The 21,307-nt window shown below is 40.7% G+C and overlaps 1 protein-coding gene across 1 annotated transcript in view; it reads right to left on the bottom strand.

Moving 5' to 3' along the window:
• LOC134632920 (signal transducer and activator of transcription 5B-like) overlaps nucleotides 1–21,307 on the bottom strand; it is a 33,110-nt gene extending 11,803 nt beyond the window's left edge. Inside the window, exons 1-10 of the mRNA XM_063481797.1 lie at nucleotides 21,146–21,307; nucleotides 17,881–18,015; nucleotides 17,459–17,615; nucleotides 14,912–15,001; nucleotides 12,845–13,022; nucleotides 4,777–4,907; nucleotides 3,519–3,670; nucleotides 1,925–2,080; nucleotides 629–808; nucleotides 421–508 (exon numbers count right to left, since the gene is read on the bottom strand). Of these exons, the coding sequence (XP_063337867.1) occupies nucleotides 421–508; nucleotides 629–808; nucleotides 1,925–2,080; nucleotides 3,519–3,670; nucleotides 4,777–4,907; nucleotides 12,845–13,022; nucleotides 14,912–15,001; nucleotides 17,459–17,615; nucleotides 17,881–18,008 (1,260 nt within the window). The 5' untranslated portion in view covers nucleotides 18,009–18,015; nucleotides 21,146–21,307. The remainder of the gene's footprint in view (nucleotides 1–420; nucleotides 509–628; nucleotides 809–1,924; nucleotides 2,081–3,518; nucleotides 3,671–4,776; nucleotides 4,908–12,844; nucleotides 13,023–14,911; nucleotides 15,002–17,458; nucleotides 17,616–17,880; nucleotides 18,016–21,145) is intronic.

Below are 21,307 nucleotides of genomic sequence, written 5' to 3'. Positions count from 1 at the left end.
TGGTTTGATTTCTTTGCACATCTGGATTGGAAGTGTTGTTACTGACATCTGGTGATAATTTCACATCAAAGCACCTTTAGAAATATATTTACTTACAAAACTGCTGACGTGTTCAATACTTATTTTACCTGCTGTATATATATTAGTTGAACTACGTAATCATGTCTGCTTCTTTTCGTTTCATAAATCACTTAACCAACGTGAGCCTTTTTCAAAACGATCAAACATTAAATTATTTTCAGGACTTTAACCCTTTAAGTGCCAGTTTGAACATTTGAACTACTGCATTATTTTTTTTAACAAAGTTAAAAGCTTGAACACAGCCAACATGATCCCCAAATCAAAAAAAAGAAAAAACCAAAACGTACAAAAATGCCCGATAAACGCACAAGTGTAACCACTTTATTTAAAGAGACTTACCATATTTCTGAAGTGTGCACTGAGGGTGCCCGTGGCCTGGTGATACTCCATCACACAGTTGTTATTGAGGATCTCTCCACTGCTTTCACTGTTTAGGATTGAACATATTCTCACTGACTGTTCTTCAAAGCAACCAATGATGATGATGTTCAAACAACATGTTTATTATCTAAGAGAGTGTCACCTATAAACATTATCAGTCCCTCACCTGTGTGTACTCTCATTCTTCAGCAAAGCCTTGGCCTGCTGCTCACTAACAATGACAGCTTTGACCTGAGGTGGGTTCATGTGGACGTTGAGCTTCCCGCCCACCAGGAGGCGAACTGTGGCTGCAAATTTGGTCTGGGTTTTTAACACTTGGGGCGGCTGCTTTTCGATGATGAAGGTGCTGCGAAGAAGAGCGATAATGACATTACAGACACAATGTAGGATAGGCAAAGGCATTATGTGACACAAACTCAGTATGTAAACGTTGGTTATGTTTCAGGCTATGAAAGTCACTGAGTCACTGACAGATGGTGAAGTAAGAAGGTCCCAAACACACGTCAGTCTTCTGTCCTGAGACGTGCTGTGTTCTTCCTGGAGTCAAGCTGAGCCTCTCTTCCTCTTTGGGCCTTAAGGCTCGTAACGCTCCTCTGAACACGACGACCGCTCTGGGCTTTACTCTGCTTCAGGTCTTTCAGCCTCAGTACTCTTTTACCCAGCTCCTTACTGAAGCTGACGTTGGCTGGGATTGGCATGTCTATCGCAGCGCTGAGTCTTGTCAACCATCAGTATGTGTGGTTGACTGGCCAGCAGTGTGAAGCTAACACTTTCACAGGTGGACCCTACGCTATCTGACACATGTTGTGGAGAGACACGTATAACTCTCCAGTAGTCAGCAGATGTTTTACCCTTGTGTGGATCCCTCACTGTTAGGATTCTTTGTTGTTATCATTTTCAGTTTCTAGATCATTAGCTTCAGACATCCTGTTGTACATCTTTTCCATCCAGGACCTCTCTGTCAAACTGCCTTTCTACACCTGTGAGCCAACTAATATTCTTCCAGGTCACCCACTAAATGGAAGGCTGGTGGTACGATCCCAGTCTACTCCAGTCTGCATGCCAAATATCTTTGGGCAAGATGCTAACCCCATGTTGCTCTCCGATGCAAACACCGGCGTATGAATGTTAGCTAGGAAGCGCTGAGAAACAGTGTAGAGTGCTCAGAGTAGAACACCACTACAGAAGAAACAGTCCATTTACCATTGCTTCATCTTGCCTACCAGCCTTTTTCTCCATGGACAGCTCTCTGCAAACATTATTTACACAGTATACTTGGACATATTTTTTTTATTTTATTTTAATTAGTTTCAAAGTGGTGTTAAGAGTCTGTAACGCCAAGTCTCCACCTCATACTGTTAAATGAAAGCTTACAATTTTCACCACATCAAGCTCTTAAGTTTCTCCTGACCACATCTGAAGAGGATGGAGCCTCTCTAATCAGGTTTGAATTTTTCCTCACCTGGTAACCAGGGCAGAGATGATGTCAGTGATGTCAGCATTCAGTTTGCTCAGCAGCTCTACCATGGGCCCTGGCAGAGGAAGCTGCTGGGTGAGATGTTCACATCGTCGGATCTGCTGTCGGTTCTGCCAGATCAGATCAGCCAGCTTCTCACACCTGAGCAACGAGGAAACAGAAGGATCACCAGTGATCACCGGCCACATACATCGAGTGGGCCGAACCGCTGATACTGTCCTTTACATCAGCGTAAAGGCATTTATCATAACATTTAACAGATATTTGTAATATCAGAAAAATGAGATCAATTTCAACAGTAAGTCTCAGTTTCTTTCATGATAAATGTGTAAAAAGACAGAAACAAGTCTGGAACCTCACTGCCCAGACTGTCCTGTATTCATACATACGTTTTTGTTGATTCACAGATTTATTTGTAACTGTAAATGGTAAATATACAGAATCTCATAAAACATATTCTACTCTGCCTGAGCCCTCAAAGAGCTTTGCACAACATTCACCCATGCAAGCACTTGTTTCTACGTTTAAGTGCTTTAACAGTCACACTCCAACAGATGCACTAGAGAGCAACATGTAGAGATGGACAGAGTGTCTTTTTTATATCATGATGACCTAAAAAACCTGCCTGACAAAATGAAACAGGGTAAAATATCTCAGAAAGCAACACGTCACACCACGATCCAAAGAAACAGATGAGAGCCAATCTATGAGTCTGGAAAGAGTAAAAGAAGTCGTCTCTAAGGCTCTGGTACTTCACTGAACCATGGATAGAGCCATTATCCACACATGGAGAAAACTTGCAGCAGGTGTAAACATTCCCAGGAATGGTTGGCTCACCAAAAAGACTTCAAGAGCACACCAATGACTTATCCAGGAGGGTACAGAAGAACATCATCTAAAGAACGGCAGGACTCACTGGTCTCAGTGAAGGTTAGAGCTCATGATTCAACAATAAGAGACTGCGCACAAGTTAGAGTGGCCTAATAAATAAAATCCAGTCTCAAATACGACCAAGATGCTTTAGCATGAACCATTCAGCTGTTCATGCTGAAGAAACCCTCCAGTGTGTCTGTATTAAAATAACTCTGCACAGAAGAGTGTCTCAAAACTCCTCCACAGAGATGTGAAAGGTTAATTGCCAGTCAGCACAGACGCTTAACTGCAGATCTTGCTGCAGAGGCTGGCACAACCAGTTATTAGTTTTAAAGTGCCAGCTACTCTTTTCCTACAGGGTCAGGTCAGTTTGGATAACGGCTTTCCCTTAAGAAATCAAATCATCTCTATTTTGTACTTACTTATTTTCTGATATATATCTGATTATATTGGTCTAACATCAACATTTGTTTGATGACCTGAAACATTTATGTGACAAATATGCATAAAACTAAAAATAAACAAACAAAGCAAAAAGGGGGAAAATCCTTTTCCAAAACACTGAACGAAGTTTCTACTCGTGTGTTATGTCCTAATCACTGTCTTTACTGAACAACAACTCTCCACATGTTTACACTATTACAAAAACAGCTGTTGGACTTGGTAAAATTATATTTTTAATTCATCAATGTAAAACAACAATTACCAGGACTGCAGAACATCCAGCCCCCCCTCATTAGGACCCCCATTGCCAGCCAGCTGTTGCCTCCTCTTCCACTGAATGAGCTCCTCATCCAGGATCACAGTCTGCTGTTTCCTCAGCAGGCCCAAGGTCTTCTGGTGCTGTTCTGCCAGGTCCTGCCAAAGTACAGCCACACACTGAGAAACAGGTGCATATGAAAAATATAACTCTGTAAATTACAGATTAACATGGCACCAATGTGTCTTTTATAGTTGTGTGCAAAAAGCTTGACCCTTCATTATTCCCCTGTTTAGCTTATTAGGAGGCAGACTTTGAAAGGTCTTTAAACAATTCTCAAACAATCTGAAAGCTTTCAAATGTGTTCTTTAGACTGTTTTTTCACTTATCTGCATCATTCAAAAACACTCCTAACATGATGAACGAGTGTTGTCTCTACATATAACAAACAGTTCTTTAGGTGCTTTGCTACTGGCAGCCAAAGGTGGTCTTGACTTTCAAGCATCGTAAAACTGTATAAACTCTGTTTTTGCCTTATAAATTGTATTAGGCTGATATTTATTGATGTAGAGTCATACAGGCCTAATGGAGTTATTTTGTAATTTTGGCTTAAAATTTAAAAGATAATTGTTCGTTTCAGGAACACTGGAGTTTTCCTTCTAGCCCACAATGGTTGAGGAGTATGATAGCGCTGAGCGCACGTGGTCAGATCTAAGCAGAGATCTGACAGCAGTACGCTGTGAATGGGCCGTGGGAGTCATCTTCAAACCAGAGACAGCATTCTTTTCATTGTTGTTATTTTTTAACTGTAGAGATTATCACAGCACTTACACAACCTGTATAGAAACTCAAAAAAAAAAGAAGCTGAATTTGGTCAAGTATCAACTGTATTTTATCTGCATGTGTTTTTTGTGCTTTGTTACAGGCTGCTGAAGCAGAAGCTGTTTTAGGTAGTAAAAGTCACTGCAGGCTGACATGTGGCTGCTGCAGCTCTTTCAGACGCGCCCCAGCTCGTCTCCTTGCACCACTAGATCTATCAACGATATCATGGTATAACATTTTATATCAGGGGTATTTTTATACTGGCATTATCGTGGATGTGACACAGCACGACCCTAGCTTACACAACTAAATGCACTGAGCTGCTGCCAAATGATTGGCTGATTAGATACCAAGAGCAACACGAAATGGAGGGAGGGAGGGGGAGAGAGAGAGAGATCTTCTGATACCCATTCTGAAGTGTATGTGCGATGTGTCTCCATACAAGCCTGTATTTCTGTAGTGTGCTGGCCTCTCTGGCGAGCCAGGCCTCCACAGTGGCTCGCTTGCTCTGCAGGGTTGTTTCCCGCTGGGTGCGCTCAGTTGGAGGCAGTGAAGACAAGCTGCTCAGCTGGGCTAACAAAGCAAGACGTAGGAGATTTTAAACACGATCACAATTAATCAACACATACAGCTTTGCTCCGTACAAATGTCTGTGTGACGCAGCATCTGTTTCCATAAACCTGCTGCTACTTAGTCACTGAGAGCTGATTAAGATTTAAGTCAATTTATAACCACAAATCATAGAACAAATGTTAGGACACTTTATAAAATTTAAATAAAAACAGAATGCAATGTTTTGGAAATCTAAATCCACATTTTATTACAAATAGAATAAAGAATATAAATCAAATGTTTCAACTGAGCAAATCTATGAAAAAAATTAGCTCATTTTGAATTTGAAAAAACAAAACAAACCACCAAAAACCACGCTGGACTTTAGAGAGAGGACTGTTGTCCCTTTCTTCTCTGACAGAGGATTTTCGCTGCTTTGCCATATTTTTCATTTCATGGTGTATCACATGTTTCGGGTCAGTCAAAGGTCTGGACTGCAGGCAGTTCAACACCTGCACTCTTCTATGAAGCTGTGCTGCTGGAATAGCTGCAGTATGTGGTTTAGTATTGTCCCTCCCGCCTTTATTTCAAAGGCCTCAGTAGAGCAGCTCATCTACTAATCAAAGGTTGGTGGTTCAACTCCTGGCTGCTTCAGTCTGTGTATCTAATATCCTATAATATCCTTAGGCAAGATACTTCAATGTATCCATCATTGAATGTGTGCAAATGTTCTGCAATCTTCTGCAAGTGTTCCTGAGTGCATGACAGTTTTATGACAGAATCATGTCTGTTTTTAATTCAATGCTGTCTGAAGATCCACCACCCGTCTGATTGGTAGACAACCTGTTCTAGCACCTGAGCCAAATCATGAGTCTTTTGACAATATTATTACTAGAGATGGCACAATACCACTTTTTAATGTCCGATACCGATATCATAAATTTGGATATCTGCCGATACCGATATGAATCCGATATATTTTGTAATCAATAAAACTATTTTTTATAAATATCTTGCTGCATTTTGTATAAGTTCATACTCAAGTTTTAAAAAACAAGAGACTGAAGCTATTCTGTTATACCTGTATGCAAAAAATACACTGCACCCAAAACATTTTATAGTTCAGCAACACTGATCAATCTAATAAATTTAAACCTACACCATCCTCCCTATTCTGGTATTTTAAAGAGTACTTACCTACCTAACTAATAGGGTTGCCAACTCCCAGCAAAAATATTAGGGAACCACCCCCCCCCGCCCTTAATCAATGTAATCAACTTTAATTTAATGCAAGTGTAAAACAAATGCACAGAAATCAATTATTTTTCTACAAAAATTAAATAGATTCAACATCTTTCTTCAACAGAACTGCAGACTGCACAGATGGTACCTTCCCAAAGGAAAAAGTACTATAGCTTACTAGGGTATATTAGACTTAACAGTTACTATATACAGTAATGGACTTCTATACATTTAATCAGATGACCACTTTTGTTGTAAGATTCAGATAATTATTTATTCAAAGCTTTTAAATGACATAACAAAGAAAAGTATTTCCTTGTCCCCCCCTCTCCCTGTTAATGCCCTACCTGGCTCCCGACAAAACTTGACCCGCCCCTGCACAGTTACCAGCTGTCAGCTACATAGAAAAGGATCCTGGTGTTATTTGTCTCTCAGAAACAGTTCATAACTTCAACTCATTCATGTCACCTAAAAGGTAAACCTGTTTCTCCATCACCTGTTCAGCTCTGATGATTCAGTAAGGACATCTCCTGGTTTCATCTTCATGTTTCACACATGTTTCACCACAGCTGTGGCTCCAGCAAACATCAGCTGATACTAGAAATTAATATTAAATAAATTCTAACAACAGCTGATCAAGCTTAAACGCGCTGCTGTTGTTTATCTGCTGGTCTCCTCTTTCTAGTGCAAAGTGGGCGATAAACAAACAAGAAAGACGGGACTTGCGGCAGAAAAGCCAATCAGCTGATCATTGATCAGTTTCATGTTTGAAGTAATAACAGGAGAGGGAGGGGGAGAGAATGAGAGAAGTAGATGCAACTGCGCAGCAAAGACAGAATAACTCCTGCTTTGTGTCTATTTTTTAATTCTAGCTGAAGTACGGGACAAATCGCTTCCTTTTCACCTCAATATGGAACTCCGATGGCCAGTCCAGCTGTGGCTCCATATATCAGTTGTTAAGCTTAACATGGAAATACTATGCAAACATTCAGGGATGAATTTACACACTTGCTTTACTTCTCTGGGATAGTTTTCGCCGAGATGAAATGCCGCGGTTAGGAAGCATGTAGCGAGGCTCCAAATGCTCCAACAGACCACCAACAGGTCTCGCAGACAACAGCCGCTCTATCACGTGACACATACTGCTCCGATGCGCCGAGCTGGGTTACGCCAAGTAGCACGTTTTGTGAGGTGATTTTGTGATACTTCGGATCGGATTACATCCAGTAATTTAGGTCAGTATCGGACCGATACCGATACGTAACATCGGATCAGTCCATCTCTAATTATTACTGTAGATCAGGGCTGTCAGACGTCCGGCCTGCGAGATAATCTTATATGTCCATTTTTAATATACGGTATGTGATGTCAGAACCTCATCTTCAGCCCTGCTAAGAAACCATGCAAACAGGGATGGGACTTCATTTTTATGGGCACACCATGCAGCCAATCACACGCAAAGACAGACTAGGATCATACCATTATGTGAAAGAAGGAAAGGTGGCAGACATTTCAAGAAAGCAAGTGTAGTGGTACGGGCCAGGGACACAGAGAGCCAGATTTAAATGCTAGCGTGTCGGAAAAAGTGAAGAAACGAGCGAAAATGTAAAATGAGCAGCATCTGGCTGCATTTCTGTGATAATGGATACTGTGTGGGTGATAACATAGCGATAAACACCTCCCTTATGACCTAAGGAGCTTGGAAAGAAAAGCGTCTGGACTTCTTTAAGTTGCTTGAAGGCGTTTCACCTCTCATCCGAGAAGCTTCTTCAGTTCTTGGGTCAAATGGTGGAGAGTCCCAGATTTAAACCCTGTGGGAGTGTCCCCCCACCAAGAGGGACATGGACCCCCTAATGATCCTCTATCTAATCACATGAGCCAAGGTGTGAAAACGGGTGTAGGTCACAATCAGCCAGGGTTCCAGGTGAGCTCATTGGGAAACCTAGCCCCACCCTATCATGTGATTTCCTGAGGTCAGGAAAGCTCCGCCTCTGTTCAAAGAAGGTCGTTCACAGTGGACATAGATGCTTCTTTCACTCCTCTTTCAAACCATCTGTATTCTCTGTCCAAAATGTGAACATTGGCATCCTCGAAAGAGTGACCTTTGACCTTTAGATCAGCGGTCCCCAACCATCGGGCCATGGAAAGAGTCGTTTGGTAGAGAGTCGAGGCTCAGATATGAAATTTACGTTTTTCAGGGTTTTTATCGTTGTTGTTTTGGGGGTTTTTTTGGGTTTTTTATCATTTTTATCGTTAACTCGGTTTCCCTGGGTCTTTTCCCGTGTGTCACGAATAAATCTTCTTTTGTTGGTACCGGTACTAGTTTTATTTTGTCGTATTTATCCGCGACACCTTAAAGGCCGGTCCGTTAAAATATTGTTAGACATAAACCGGTCCGTGGTGCAAAAAAGGTTGGGGACCGCTGCTTTAGATGCAGATGGGCCTCCGAGTCTTGTCCCATGTCTTATGAAACATTCATACCACACAAAGTAATTAAACAATTAACTTGTTGGAACCCAATGCCACCGATAGCGAGGCGAGAGGGAGAACATGTGGTTTAACAGGATGTACCGTCAGATCTGTTATTCCAATATAGACATGTGTGATATCCACAGAAACATCAGGATCTCAGCTAAAAGCCCACAAAACCATGTCAACAACCACCAAACAGCTAAACCAGCAAATGATTAAAGAGCAGGTACAGATTCCACAAGAAGATGTAAACGCAAAGCGCGGCAAGGTGTACATGACCATGCAGTCAGGCTCTGAGAGCCGACATCTCACAGATTCTGAAACTGCAGATTTCATCACAATGACCAAAATTCACTGAACCAGCAGCCAAAGAAGACCAAAGCCTCATTTTGCCTTTGAAACCCACTGTAATGAATTCATTCTTACCTTGGCTGTCTTCCTTTCAGCTCAAGAAATTCCTGCACAGCTCTCGCTCTCTCAGTTTGTTTTAATTTCCATCAAAAATCTCTTTTTCTGCATTATTTACTTGCTTAATACGTACCAATCCACAGCTGTGTGCAGTGTTGTCGGTCGCGGTTTCTTTCCCCCCCAAATTACCATATTTTCCGCACTATAAGGCGCACTTAAAATCCGTTAATTTTCTGAAAAATCGATAGTGCACCTTATACAGGTCCTTCTCAAAAAATTAGCATATTGTGATAAAGTTCATTATTTCCTGTAATATACTGATAAACATTAGACTTTCATATATTTTAGATTCATTACACACAACTGAAGTAGTTCAAGCCTTTCATTGTTTTAATATTGATGATTTTGGCATACATAACTCATGAAAACCCAAAATTCCTATCTCAAAAAATTAGCATATCATGAAAAGGTTCTCTAAACGAGCTATTAACCTAACCATCTGAATCAACGAATTAACTCTAAACACCTGCAAAAGATTCCTGAGGCTTTTAAAAACTCCCAGCCTGGTTCATCACTCAAAACCGCAATCATGGGTAAGACTGCCGACCTGACTGCTGTCCAGAAGGCCATCACTGACACCCTCAAGCAAGAGGGTAAGACACAGAAAGAAATTTCTGAACGAATAGGCTGTTCCCAGAGTGCTGTATCAAGGCACCTCAGTGGGAAGTCTGTGGGAAGGAAAAAGTGTGGCAGAAAACGCTGCACAACGAGAAGAGGTGACCGGACCCTGAGGAAGATTGTGGAGAAGAACCGATTCCAGACCTTGGGGGACCTGCGGAAGAAGTGGACTGAGTCTGGAGTAGAAACTTCCAGAGCCACCGTGTACAGGCGTGTGCAGGAAATGGGCTACAGGTGCTGCATTCCCCAGGTCAAGCCACTTTTGAACCAGAAACAGCGGCAGAAGCGCCTGACCTGGGCTACAGAGAAGCAGCACTGGACTGTTGCTCAGTGGTCCAAAGTACTTTTTTCGGATGAAAGCAACTTTTGCATGTCATTCGGAAATCAAGGTGTCAGAGTCTGGAGGAAGACTGGGGAGAGGGAAATGCCAAAATGCCTGAAGTCCAGTGTCAAGTACCCACAGTCAGTGATGGTCTGGGGTGCCATGTCAGCTGCCGGTGTTGGTCCACTGTGTTTTATCAAGGGCAGGGTCAATGCAGCTAGCTATCAGGAGATTTTGGAGCACTTCATGCTTCCATCTGCTGAAAAGCTTTATGGAGATGAAGATTTCATTTTTCAGCACGACCTGGCACCTGCTCACAGTGCCAAAACCACTGTAAATGGTTTACTGACCATGGTATTACTGTGCTCAATTGGCCTGCCAACTCTCCTGACCTGAACCCCATAGAGAATCTGTGGGATATTGTGAAGAGAAAGTTGAGAGACGCAAGACCCAACACTCTGGATGAGCTTAAGGCCGCTATCGAAGCATCCTGGGCCTCCATAACACCTCAGCAGTGCCACAGGCTGATTGCCTCCATGCCACGCCGCATTGAAGCAGTCATTTCTGCAAAAGGATTCCCGACCAAGTATTGAGTGCATAACTGAACATAATTATTTGAAGGTTGACTTTTTTTGTATTAAAAACACTTTTCTTTTATTGGTCGGATGAAATATGCTAATTTTTTGAGATAGGAATTTTGGGTTTTCATGAGTTATGTATGCCAAAATCATCAATATTAAAACATTGAAAGGCTTGAACTACTTCAGTTGTGTGCAATGAATCTAAAATATATAAAAGTCTAATGTTTATCAGTACATTACAGGAAATAATGAACTTTATCACAATATGCTAATTTTTTGAGAAGGACCTGTATATTAATTCTGGTTGTGCTTACTGACCTTGAACCGATTTTACGTGGTACACGGCGCTCAAAAATCTGCCAAAAATGTTTTAGTACGACTTTGGTAAGCTATGAAGCCGCACCGCTTGATGGATTGTTGGAGCATTACGGCTATCGTAGTCAGGAGCGGAGGAATCTGGGTCCTAAACTCTGTAAATTTCAGGTCCCAAAGTCAAACGAACACTGCAGCATCACTGAGAGTTAAAAACTGTCTAAATTCTTTCATCTTTAATAAAATGATCAGCGTTGCTGCTTTACCAGGTGTAACAATTACGTTTAACATCCAGGCATCCATGAAAACAGAATTTATTACATTTAACAGAGTTAGAAGTTAGCAGGAAGTTAGCTCGCTAGTTTCCACCTAAACATGATATAGCATGTTCTGACTGAGAGATTTCTGAAACAATTCAAACGTACAGCTCTGCTATCACTTCCAACATAAATGAAGACAGGAAACTAAACAGCAGTGACGTTTGTAGGGTTACTGAAGTTGGGCTAGCTGGTATATAATGATGTGCTACGTGATCGCTAGCGACACAGCTATGTTAGCATAAACACAGTGAAGCTGGAAGATGAATGCTAACTTTTTTCCACTGGATAAAAGTTAACATGAAGGTTCCTGATGGTTAGGGACAAATGCAATCGCATGGCAGGATGCTGTAAACGGACCAAACTTCAGTCAGGAGAACAACTGAGATAATCCATCCACAATACGAGGTTAGTCATTAATATACTGCAACAACATGGGAATAGAGCAGCTGCAGAGAATTCAGCATTAATGAATCAATGGTACAGGAAGTGGAGGAAGCAAGAAGAATGAGTTGAGGAAAGTTTGACTTATCTGACTGTTTTGTTTTGCTTAATGCGCCTTATGGTCCACAAAATACGGTACCTCTGACAAGAAAGGCTAATTTCTGCTATTCAACACCGAAGAAATTTCAACTTTCACAAAATAATGCCAAATTGCAACACTTAGCTCTGTCTCTAATAAAAACTCTGTAACTTTGTGAAAAAGAGAAAGGTTTCTATTTAAATTTCAGTTTTTTTACAACTACAAAAAACAAAACAAAACTGGACAGTCGTGCTGACAGATTTCCTTCTTTGTCACAGCAGATTTACCTTCATCATGTAGAAAAACAGTTAAATATGTGAGTTCTTTACACTGACAGAAAACAGAGTCACGAGTCCGGCCCGCTTCAGATCAAATCGAGCTGTATGTGGTTCGCAGTGTAAATCCTGACAGCCCTGCTGTAGATGATGAGATATGAAAGTCTTTACAATTTTACACTGAGGACTATTTTTGACAGGTTTTTTGTCGTGACGCTTCCAAGATCTGATTTTAAAGCGAAACTTGGGGACAGTTTTAGTTTTTATTCTCTCAACTTTAAGAATTTCAGCTTAGCACAAATTTAATATGAGGTCAGCAAGTACACTGTAGGTGTCCTGTTTTAGGATCATATATTAAATTTTAGAACTAGAATAATAAAATTTATCACTGATGTGAAAGACATAGACTTTGGGCCCTCCTGTTATTCACGCAGGTCAGAGCGATCGTCCAGTAAAGGTCATAGCTGCTCCGGAGCAGGTTAGGTTCAAGTCCAAAGAATCTAATTAAAATGAACTGATATTTTTTTTAAATTACACATTTTCTCCGTTTAAACATCTGATATGCTGTTTGTTTGATTGAGAAATGTGGTTGTAGTTTTCTTTTGTCTTCAGTAAATTAACTTTTTGTGCATATTGTCTAAAGAGAGAGACAGGGATAGGGAGAAAGAGCTCCGAGTGTGATGCAAACATTTACAGGTTGTTGTGTTCTGGTGGGAAAACCAGCAGAATTTAAAGAATAGATTCAAATCTAAAAATGGTTCTGGTTGTACTGGTGGGCTTATTTGCTTCTACTATCTTACCACTTGTGTTTCTCTCTCTCCTGTTTACCTTGAATGCGCATGTTCTCCTGGTACTGGATGATGAAGTACTCCTGGCTCTGCTGCAGCTTTCTCAGTTCATTCTCAGTTTCCTGTGTGGCTAGTCGGAGCTCCTCAAAGGCCTGGTTGATCTGCTGGTGGCGCTGTGATAGCGTGTCCATGGCCTGGCTCCCACTTCCACTGCTGGCCTAGACACCAAACAGATGATGAGGGCTTAAAACAAAATCAGGACAAAATCTGCTCCCAAAACTCTTATTTACACCTTCTGTGTATGACAATAACTAAAGGCAACTGAATATGAACACCTGCAAGGAAGACACATTGAGTGGGGTGTGTGGGGGGATGTGGGATGGCGTGCTTTCTGGTGAAACTGTATGTACCAACTACAAACCTTTCCCCATAAATTTCCTATTTATTTATTTTGCATGAAATATAATGATGCTATTGTTTATTGCTCTACATATTACTTTAATGTTACTCCTGCAGAGTAAGTGCACATACAGATGTTTCTGCACTCTGTCCTCCTCTGTATTTTTTTGGGGAAGTATGCTTCAAACTGAAAACACCTTTTTAATCGGATCAATCGACCCGTGGACTGTCAAGCTTTCATATCACAGTCAAAACTGTCTGCACATTAGGGCTGCCACAAACGATTATTTTGATAGTCGACTAGTCACCGATTATTTTTGCGATTAGTCGACTAATCAGATCATCATCCATTGAACGTAAAACGTACAGCTTATTGCACCAGCAGCATCTGCTCTTATATAACTATCATTAGCTTACAGCTTTAAGTGTTTAAGGTGCTAACTAAAAATAAAAACAAGATGATAGTTTATTAAATTTAAATGAAATTTGCAGATTGTTTCGGTGAAGTTTAATAAACTCCTTGTTATCTAAAATATAACGGGACATCGGAGTATATTCTCGAGCATCTCACACTTCTGATAATCAGCTGTCTGCTTGACGTTTATTCAGCTGTGTAAAAACTATAACTTTAATCTCAGCCAAACCGATTTACTCAGGAACAAATAAAATACTGAAAAAAGCCAAACAATAACATTTTTAAGTTATCTGAGTGACTCATATATCATGTTTAACCTGAGTAGTGAAAGACGGCGGTGGGTTTGAAAACAATTTGCCGGGAGTCCGCTGTTCTCACGGGCTCTAGTGAGGCTTGCCCCCGGCTCGCTATCGAGCTAGTGGGTAACAGACGTCTCCGAAAACGTCGGAGCACTTTTGAAAATATGTGGTGTCTTGATAAACTGAGCAGATATTTGAGGTTTGCACAGTTACATTCTCGCCTGAAAATATGTTAAACGTTTATTTTGTGACCCAGAAAGAATAATAAGATATTAAAACTAACTAGCTGCCGCCATTGTTGGAAACTGAGCAGGGCCGCGCTATGAATTCTGGGACACAGTTTCTTCTTCTTCTGGGTTTAACGGCAGCTGGCATCCTTGTACATGCAGTGCTGCCATCTTCTGTTTCAGTCCGTTATTACACTCTTAAATCCTACTACTTATTCCTGCGTCTTTTGGGATCTTACAAAGCTTCAAACGATGCATCGACTATTAAATTAGTCGTCGACGATTTTGATAGTCGACGTAATCGTGACTAGTCGACCAATCGTGGCAGCCCTACTGCACATGTATCATTCTGCTCTGTCTTTTGGGGTGATTTCCATCTTGAACATACTAATGACCAAAACAAAGCGAGAAGCGCTTTCACATATTATTAGTTGGCAACTGAACTGTGCATTAACCTGGTAACTTCAAACATGCTGGTTTAAAGACTGAGGTTAGGCACTCCAGACTTTGAGCTTCTCCCATCCTCCTGCTCCCTCTGGGCTCCACCGTGGTTATCAACCTGCCCCTATATCTAGAACAAATGGGGATACATATCCTCTTACTACTCAGGAGGACTTGTTTCTTCTTGTGCTCCGAGTTGTTGGTATATGCAGCCTAGCAAGCTGCAACAGGCCAGATAGACAAAAGCTGTAGCTGTTATGTATGGTTCCTAACCTACCCACAACCCTGATTTCTGCAGTATTAACGCAGCAATTTCTTCGACTTACATTTGTAGCTTCTTGAACGAGCCTCTGCTCTGACTGCAGGATGTGTTTAATGCAGCGGACCAGTTCCAAAGGACAACGATCATAGGTACTCTACAAAACAGACACACACACTTTAATCACATCAGGATGCAACGTTCTTTATGTGTAGTTGATTCATGCCTTTGCTTATATTAAAGTAATACAGGCTTGATTTTTGACATTATCGTTTAAATATTTTATTTCCAAAGCATAAAAGATCCAAAATCTTTTAACTACACATTAAAAACCCACCAAAAACAAAACAAAAAACTCCAGACACAGAGTCAAGCATACAAACTCAACAAACTAATGCAAGTTCAACCTCCTTCAACCCTTCATGGTCGTGGCAGATAGCTGCCCTTCCCTGGGCCTGGCTCTGCTGGAGGACTCTTCCTGTGAAAGTGTCTCAGCAGGTCACAAAGTGCTTTCTGAAACAGACTTTGTGACTGATTAGGTTTTCTCCTGTTGGGTCTTCACCTAACAGCATAAAGCCTCTTTATGTGATCGTTGATGTAATTTAATGTTATATGCATAAACCCAAATTGAGTTTATTACAATAGTTATTATACACATCTTTCATTCTGAGAACAACACATGCAAGTCTTCTTTGAATTAACTGGTTTGACAAAACCTGACGCTCGAGTCAGAGATAACAGGTGTCACAACTTTTTCTGCTTCAGCTTTTAAATGAGCTCACATAACGAGCAAATGCAGCATACACACACACACACACACACATATATATAGTGCTATCAAAGTCTTCATAATCTACAGTGATGATATCAAAAGATTCAAATAGACTCTGGAGAAATCTCTGTGTGCAAGGGTCAAGGCTGAAACTCAATATTGAATTGAATTTCAAGCATTGCATTAAAAACAGGCGTGCTTCTGTCATGGAAATCGGTGCATGGTTTCAGGAAGACTTCCAGAAATCAGAGCTTGAACACAGCTCACTCTGCCATCCACAAATCAGATAAGAAGTAGTCATATGTGAACATGATGCAGACACTCTGCTCTCTTGTCTGGACCAAAGTTCATTTAAAATGGACTGAGGCAAAGTGGGAAACTGTTCTGAGGTCAGCCAAAATGAATTCTGATGTTCTTACTGACAAACACGGCTGCAGCGTCCTCCGGACTAAACAGGAAAGACACCAGCTAGCTTGTTATTTGTGCTCAGTTCAAAAGCCTGCATCTCTTAAATGGAGGTAAAGTTATTCTCTATTAATCAGTGATGAAAGATATGTACAGGTATATACAGATACTACCATCCAGACAATGTGGGGTCAAGGGTATAACTGACCATTTTGACTATTTCACCTTTAAAAACTGTTTACATTAAGATGCAGAGGACGCCTCTGTGGTTTTTGCACAACTATTTGCAGATCAATCAGGAATCGCTCCTGTCAACAAAAGACAGAGAAGCACATCACATGTCTGACAAACACGAGGGCGTATCACTCCTGTGTCTACCTGAAGAAAGCCTTTACACTGCAGTCTGCTTTTGTTGACATTCCATAGTCGTCTCATTGTGTTGACACACAAAAATGACTACACAACATTCCAAACATGCCAAATTTCTTAAATTTCTAAAATCTCAAAACTCGCTGCTGATATCGCCACTCTTACTTTTGCCATCGCTCCCACAACTTTCCCCTTTTTCTCAGTAACCAAATGCCTCGTGACGTGGTGCATTTTTCCACCAATAGGAAAGGGACAGCGTCCACAGTATAAAGCATTAACACTAGCGATCCATGGTACTGATTATGTTGAGGACATTTGTATATGTTCAGATAACTCCATCATGGTTGCTGTTTTTAGGTTATTCTTTCTAATACTTCCCGAAAATGAAGTGCAAGCTCAGGAATAACGGTTTTGACAGACCGTAGAACATCGAGCAGCCATCAGAGACACAAGGACAACTGGGCATGATGAGACTTGTACACAGAGATAAAACCACAGCTGTACTGAAAATGGTGAGAAGTGAAGAAAAAGGTCTTTACTTTTATTCAGGTCATGCTTTTGATTATTTTAAGGGCTGTTCCTGGAACTTCCTGACCGCAATCCATATATAGTCTCCAAGAAGGCTTTGGAACCTAAAACTAAAGCAGCTGTTGTTCCCACCAATTTCATAAAGATGCTGTATTGTAGTAAGAAATATACACATTGTAACTTAAGAGGTAAGAAGCCAGAAAACAGTCAGTGTGCACTTAAACACAATCATCTATTAAACATCAGAACATTAGATTAATATTAATGAAAAAAGACAAACCGACAGGAAAGAAGCGAAATGTTCTGCAACCCAAACACACATGTAGACAAGAAAATCTGAGGGCTTCTCCTCAGCTGTATTAGATGGGTGTCTGAAAAGACTGAAGTTTAATAAACATGACCCAGGGTCTAGATCAGAGCTGTGGAGATGTGCTTGTATAAAAACTAAACAACATCAGCACAAGTTTACACAAAATATATGAGGGAAATGTTGGGATAAAGGTTCCAGTAGTGACATGCAATCTTGTAGCCAACACGTACCTTTAGCTGGCTAGCATAGTGACCTAGCTTGATCTTGAGCAGAAAGCCGTCCTCTCCTCCCTGGACCTGGGCTTTCTTTTGGAGCTCGGCCACCAGATTATCCAACAGCCGCTTGGCTTTGGTTTCCTCTGCTGGGTTATCCAACTCCACTGAGTCCCTGTGAACAGTACCATTGTTTTTAAACTGTTAATAGAATGCACAGCCTCCACCAACACCAGTCACTGACCCAGGTCTGGTTTGTTATATAAACACACACAGAAACACACTGATTACAGTTAGTTTTTATTTATGTATTTATTTATTGAGTATCGTGTGTGTGACCCTATTTTATGTACATGACGTTGATTAATACTGCCGTTTTAAATGTGCTATCTAAATAAAGTTGGGCAGGACTGGAAAGAGACTGGTGTAATTCTGCATACCAGAGTTGGCTTTCAATCCACTGGGCCAGGTAGTGCCGCACCTCAATGGGGAAGTGCTGGCCGTACAAGGCCTGCATCTGGTGCAAGGCATCACCCTGCAGCTGCTGGGCCTGGATCCACATTGCCATGGTTATCCTGTGAAGCCAGGAAAATCGGAGGAAAAAAGGCCAGGTCAGCAGATTAGACAGAGCGAAAAGAACAGCAATTAGCAATAATGACAGAAGAGGACCAGGCGAGCAACACTATGCAAACAATATCAGCTGATGCCATATGACAGATACGTTACTGATTTTCACACAATGAAATGCAAAAAACATATCCTACAAATAATATGAGTTAAGTCCATAAGTTGGACAATAATACATTCCATGTTATTTTGCCTCTGTACACTGTAGCAGTGGACTTTAAATCAAACAATTATGACGTGACTCAAGTGCAGACTTTCAGCTTTAACTCAAGGGGTTTGACAAAAGTATTTTTATAAGAGTTCCAACGTCCAGAGGATAAAAAGTAAAACGCTTGGACAAACAAGCATGCTAATACTGAAGATGAGGTTCATTACTTGGGTGAACAAGCAGTCAGTGACTACCCTAAGACCCATGGACATCATGTGCTTAGTCTCTGAGATGCTCTGTCAGGCCTTTACTGCAGCCACTTTCAGTCTGTGCTTGCCTGTAGGTCTCTCTGCCCTCACTTTGGACCAGAGTAACTGAAAAGTATGCTCTACTGGGTTGAGATCAGGTGGCTGACTTGGCCATGGGAGAATATCACATTTCTTAGACACTCTTACGTTGCTGTTGTGGTATGCTTTGCTATGCTTATCCATTTGCACCTATACAACTAATCTAGTAGCATCCACCCTTCCTGTTCTTGAGTGTAACCAGTGGGTTGCACCTTGTTGTAAATGCTCTGTATTCACATTCATGCCAGTGTCTAGACCTGGGTGATAAAACCAAATAATTATTCAGAAAACATGGTCAATATATATAGTCAATAGAGCCCATCCCATCCCTGTTTTGACAGACATCATGAAAGCCCAACGACAATAGTGCTGCACAAATCATTCATGTGTTTGAAGTATAATTGGAGCCCTGTGAGAGTGGAGGAGGAGCAACCGGCAGCTAATGTTGCTAATGCTTGGGCTGCTACACAGTGGTATGTTAGGACTGTGAGTGACTGAAGTTTGTTACCCCAAAGCCAGGTAACGCCGTTATAAGACAAGAATCGCAAACATCGGATTTATGCAGCTGATTAAAGTAACTGACCTGCGTTGCTCTGTGATCATTAACATTTCTCTCACTGGGCTTTTCCCAAGCCACACATGGAGGCTAGAGACGCTGCTGAACAGCTGTTTTCACTACAACATTGGATCCATATGAGAGTCTCACTGCCCACGTCATTAACACAGTACCACACTTTATGTTCTCTCTGTTCCCCTTGGAGAATAACTGGAGTGTCTGTTTTGTTTATGTTTAAAGAGTTATTGATTTTCTACTGGGGAGACAAAATATGTTCTTTTTACTCCTTTATCTATTTGTGGAACTGTTCCCCAGCAACTTCAAACTAGCTGTTTTTACACTAAAAACAATACACTATCAGGTTTTTTGTTTTGCTTTAATAGCTACTTTATTTTATTGGAACAGACCAAAATACTCTGTTTTCTGGTTCATTTGTGTTCTTCTGAAACACATGAAGCTTTTGCCTAATCAGATTAAATAATTTTGTTTATTATATATACACCGCTGTTATTTATTTAAAATACAGTAGTACAACATTACAGTTCATTTATGTAATACATGATGATTTTCCACCCAGGCCTTCCAGGCCATTCGCTGAGGTGCCAAATGCATTTCTTCTTTTTAAGAATTTACCAGATCACTGATTTGGCCAGTCTTAAAGTTTTATCTGCCTTTCTCATAGGTTTATCTGTTCTTCTTCCTCCCTAATGATGGGCTCCTTCACTTGCACTGACAACTGTTTGGACTTCACATTGAAAGATCCAATGTAAAGATACTAAAAGCAAGTTCAAAAGTGCATTCAACTCCAGATATAGGTTACCTTATATAGTGACCAAATGAAGGTGTTGTGTCAAAAAGTGATCTACTGCCAAAAACTGATTCGTGGTAAGTGACTGCCTATATTTAAACTGCTAAAAATATTTTGTTGGCCTACAACATATGAAATATGTGTCAAATGTATCCCTCATGAATGATATGAAGTAGGCACAATCAGTTTTTGGCAGACTGGCTTTTATATATCCTTTATTTACTCAGTTATAAAAAAAAAAGTCTCATTGACATTAAAAATGACTTTTTCAAGATTGGTCTGGCAGAAATTGCAACAAATATAACAATAGTTCTATAAAGATATTTTAGGTGGCCAAATGTATAATGTGGGTAAAATAATACATAAAAACACTTATCACTTACATAAGAACAGGTAATTTTTCAATTTTATATATAACTGCTTTGTAAATCCTGTTCACTTAAGTCTACTTACCAACATAAGTAAAGACATCACACATGAAAAAAAACGTTGGAAATCAGTTTTTGGCACAACAAAGGAACAGGCCTTATCTGACCATGAAACTGCTTATCAGACAGTTTTTTATGAGCTTTGCAGATGAGCTGTTAACTACTCTGGGGCATGCATTCCCGAAAAATAAGTAAAAACTACGATTCCAATTTTCCTCAAAGAAAATGACAAAATTAAAAAAACAAAAACCTCTTTGATGTAAACAATATCAGCTCACACCCCCAAATCAGTCTGACTGGAACTTTCTAAGAAACATATGACTAATTTATCGCTGAGGCATTGCCTTGTATTACCAACCAATGTGACGTGGACGACACGCTAATGAACCAAAGCGTGTGTTTAAAAAAATAAAAACAGGAGTCTAACTGAGCGGGGAACAGCGGTGGTATCGATAGAGCCATATGTTTACATCCTTGGCACTTGACTAGCGAGCGGAACAGGGAAGTTTAACAGATAGCTTAGCTTGCTAACTTCAGTGTACATTCAAAGCGGCTCGCTGAAAACCTAAAACTGTAAATATGCCGCGAGTGTTGCTGAACAGATGTGACTATAGTGAATGAAAAGGTGTTGAGTTTACGTTGGTTTCGTTATTTCGGTGTGGCCAACGCTCTATTACTTTAGCTAGCTAGAAAAGGTAAGCTACTAGCTAGCAAAGTAGGGAAGCTTGCCGCTCCACCAAAACTTCGCTCTCATGCGCTACAAGTAGTTAACCGCTCCGACTATAACTCACCTTTTACGAGACTGCAGCGCTCCTTACAGCAGCACCATTTACAACAGCGGACAACACACACTGAAAACTTTTCAACCGTACGCAGGTTGGCTGACATACATGTCACATCGCCAAATTACGTTACTTTATCACCTTCTGCTTTCTGGTAAAGCAGCAGTTGTT

Source organism: Pelmatolapia mariae, linkage group LG8, assembly GCF_036321145.2.
Source record: "Pelmatolapia mariae isolate MD_Pm_ZW linkage group LG8, Pm_UMD_F_2, whole genome shotgun sequence".
Taxonomy (NCBI): domain Eukaryota; kingdom Metazoa; phylum Chordata; class Actinopteri; order Cichliformes; family Cichlidae; genus Pelmatolapia; species Pelmatolapia mariae.
Note: the sequence above shows the minus strand (reverse complement) of the source record. Positions and strands in the feature narration are given on the sequence as shown.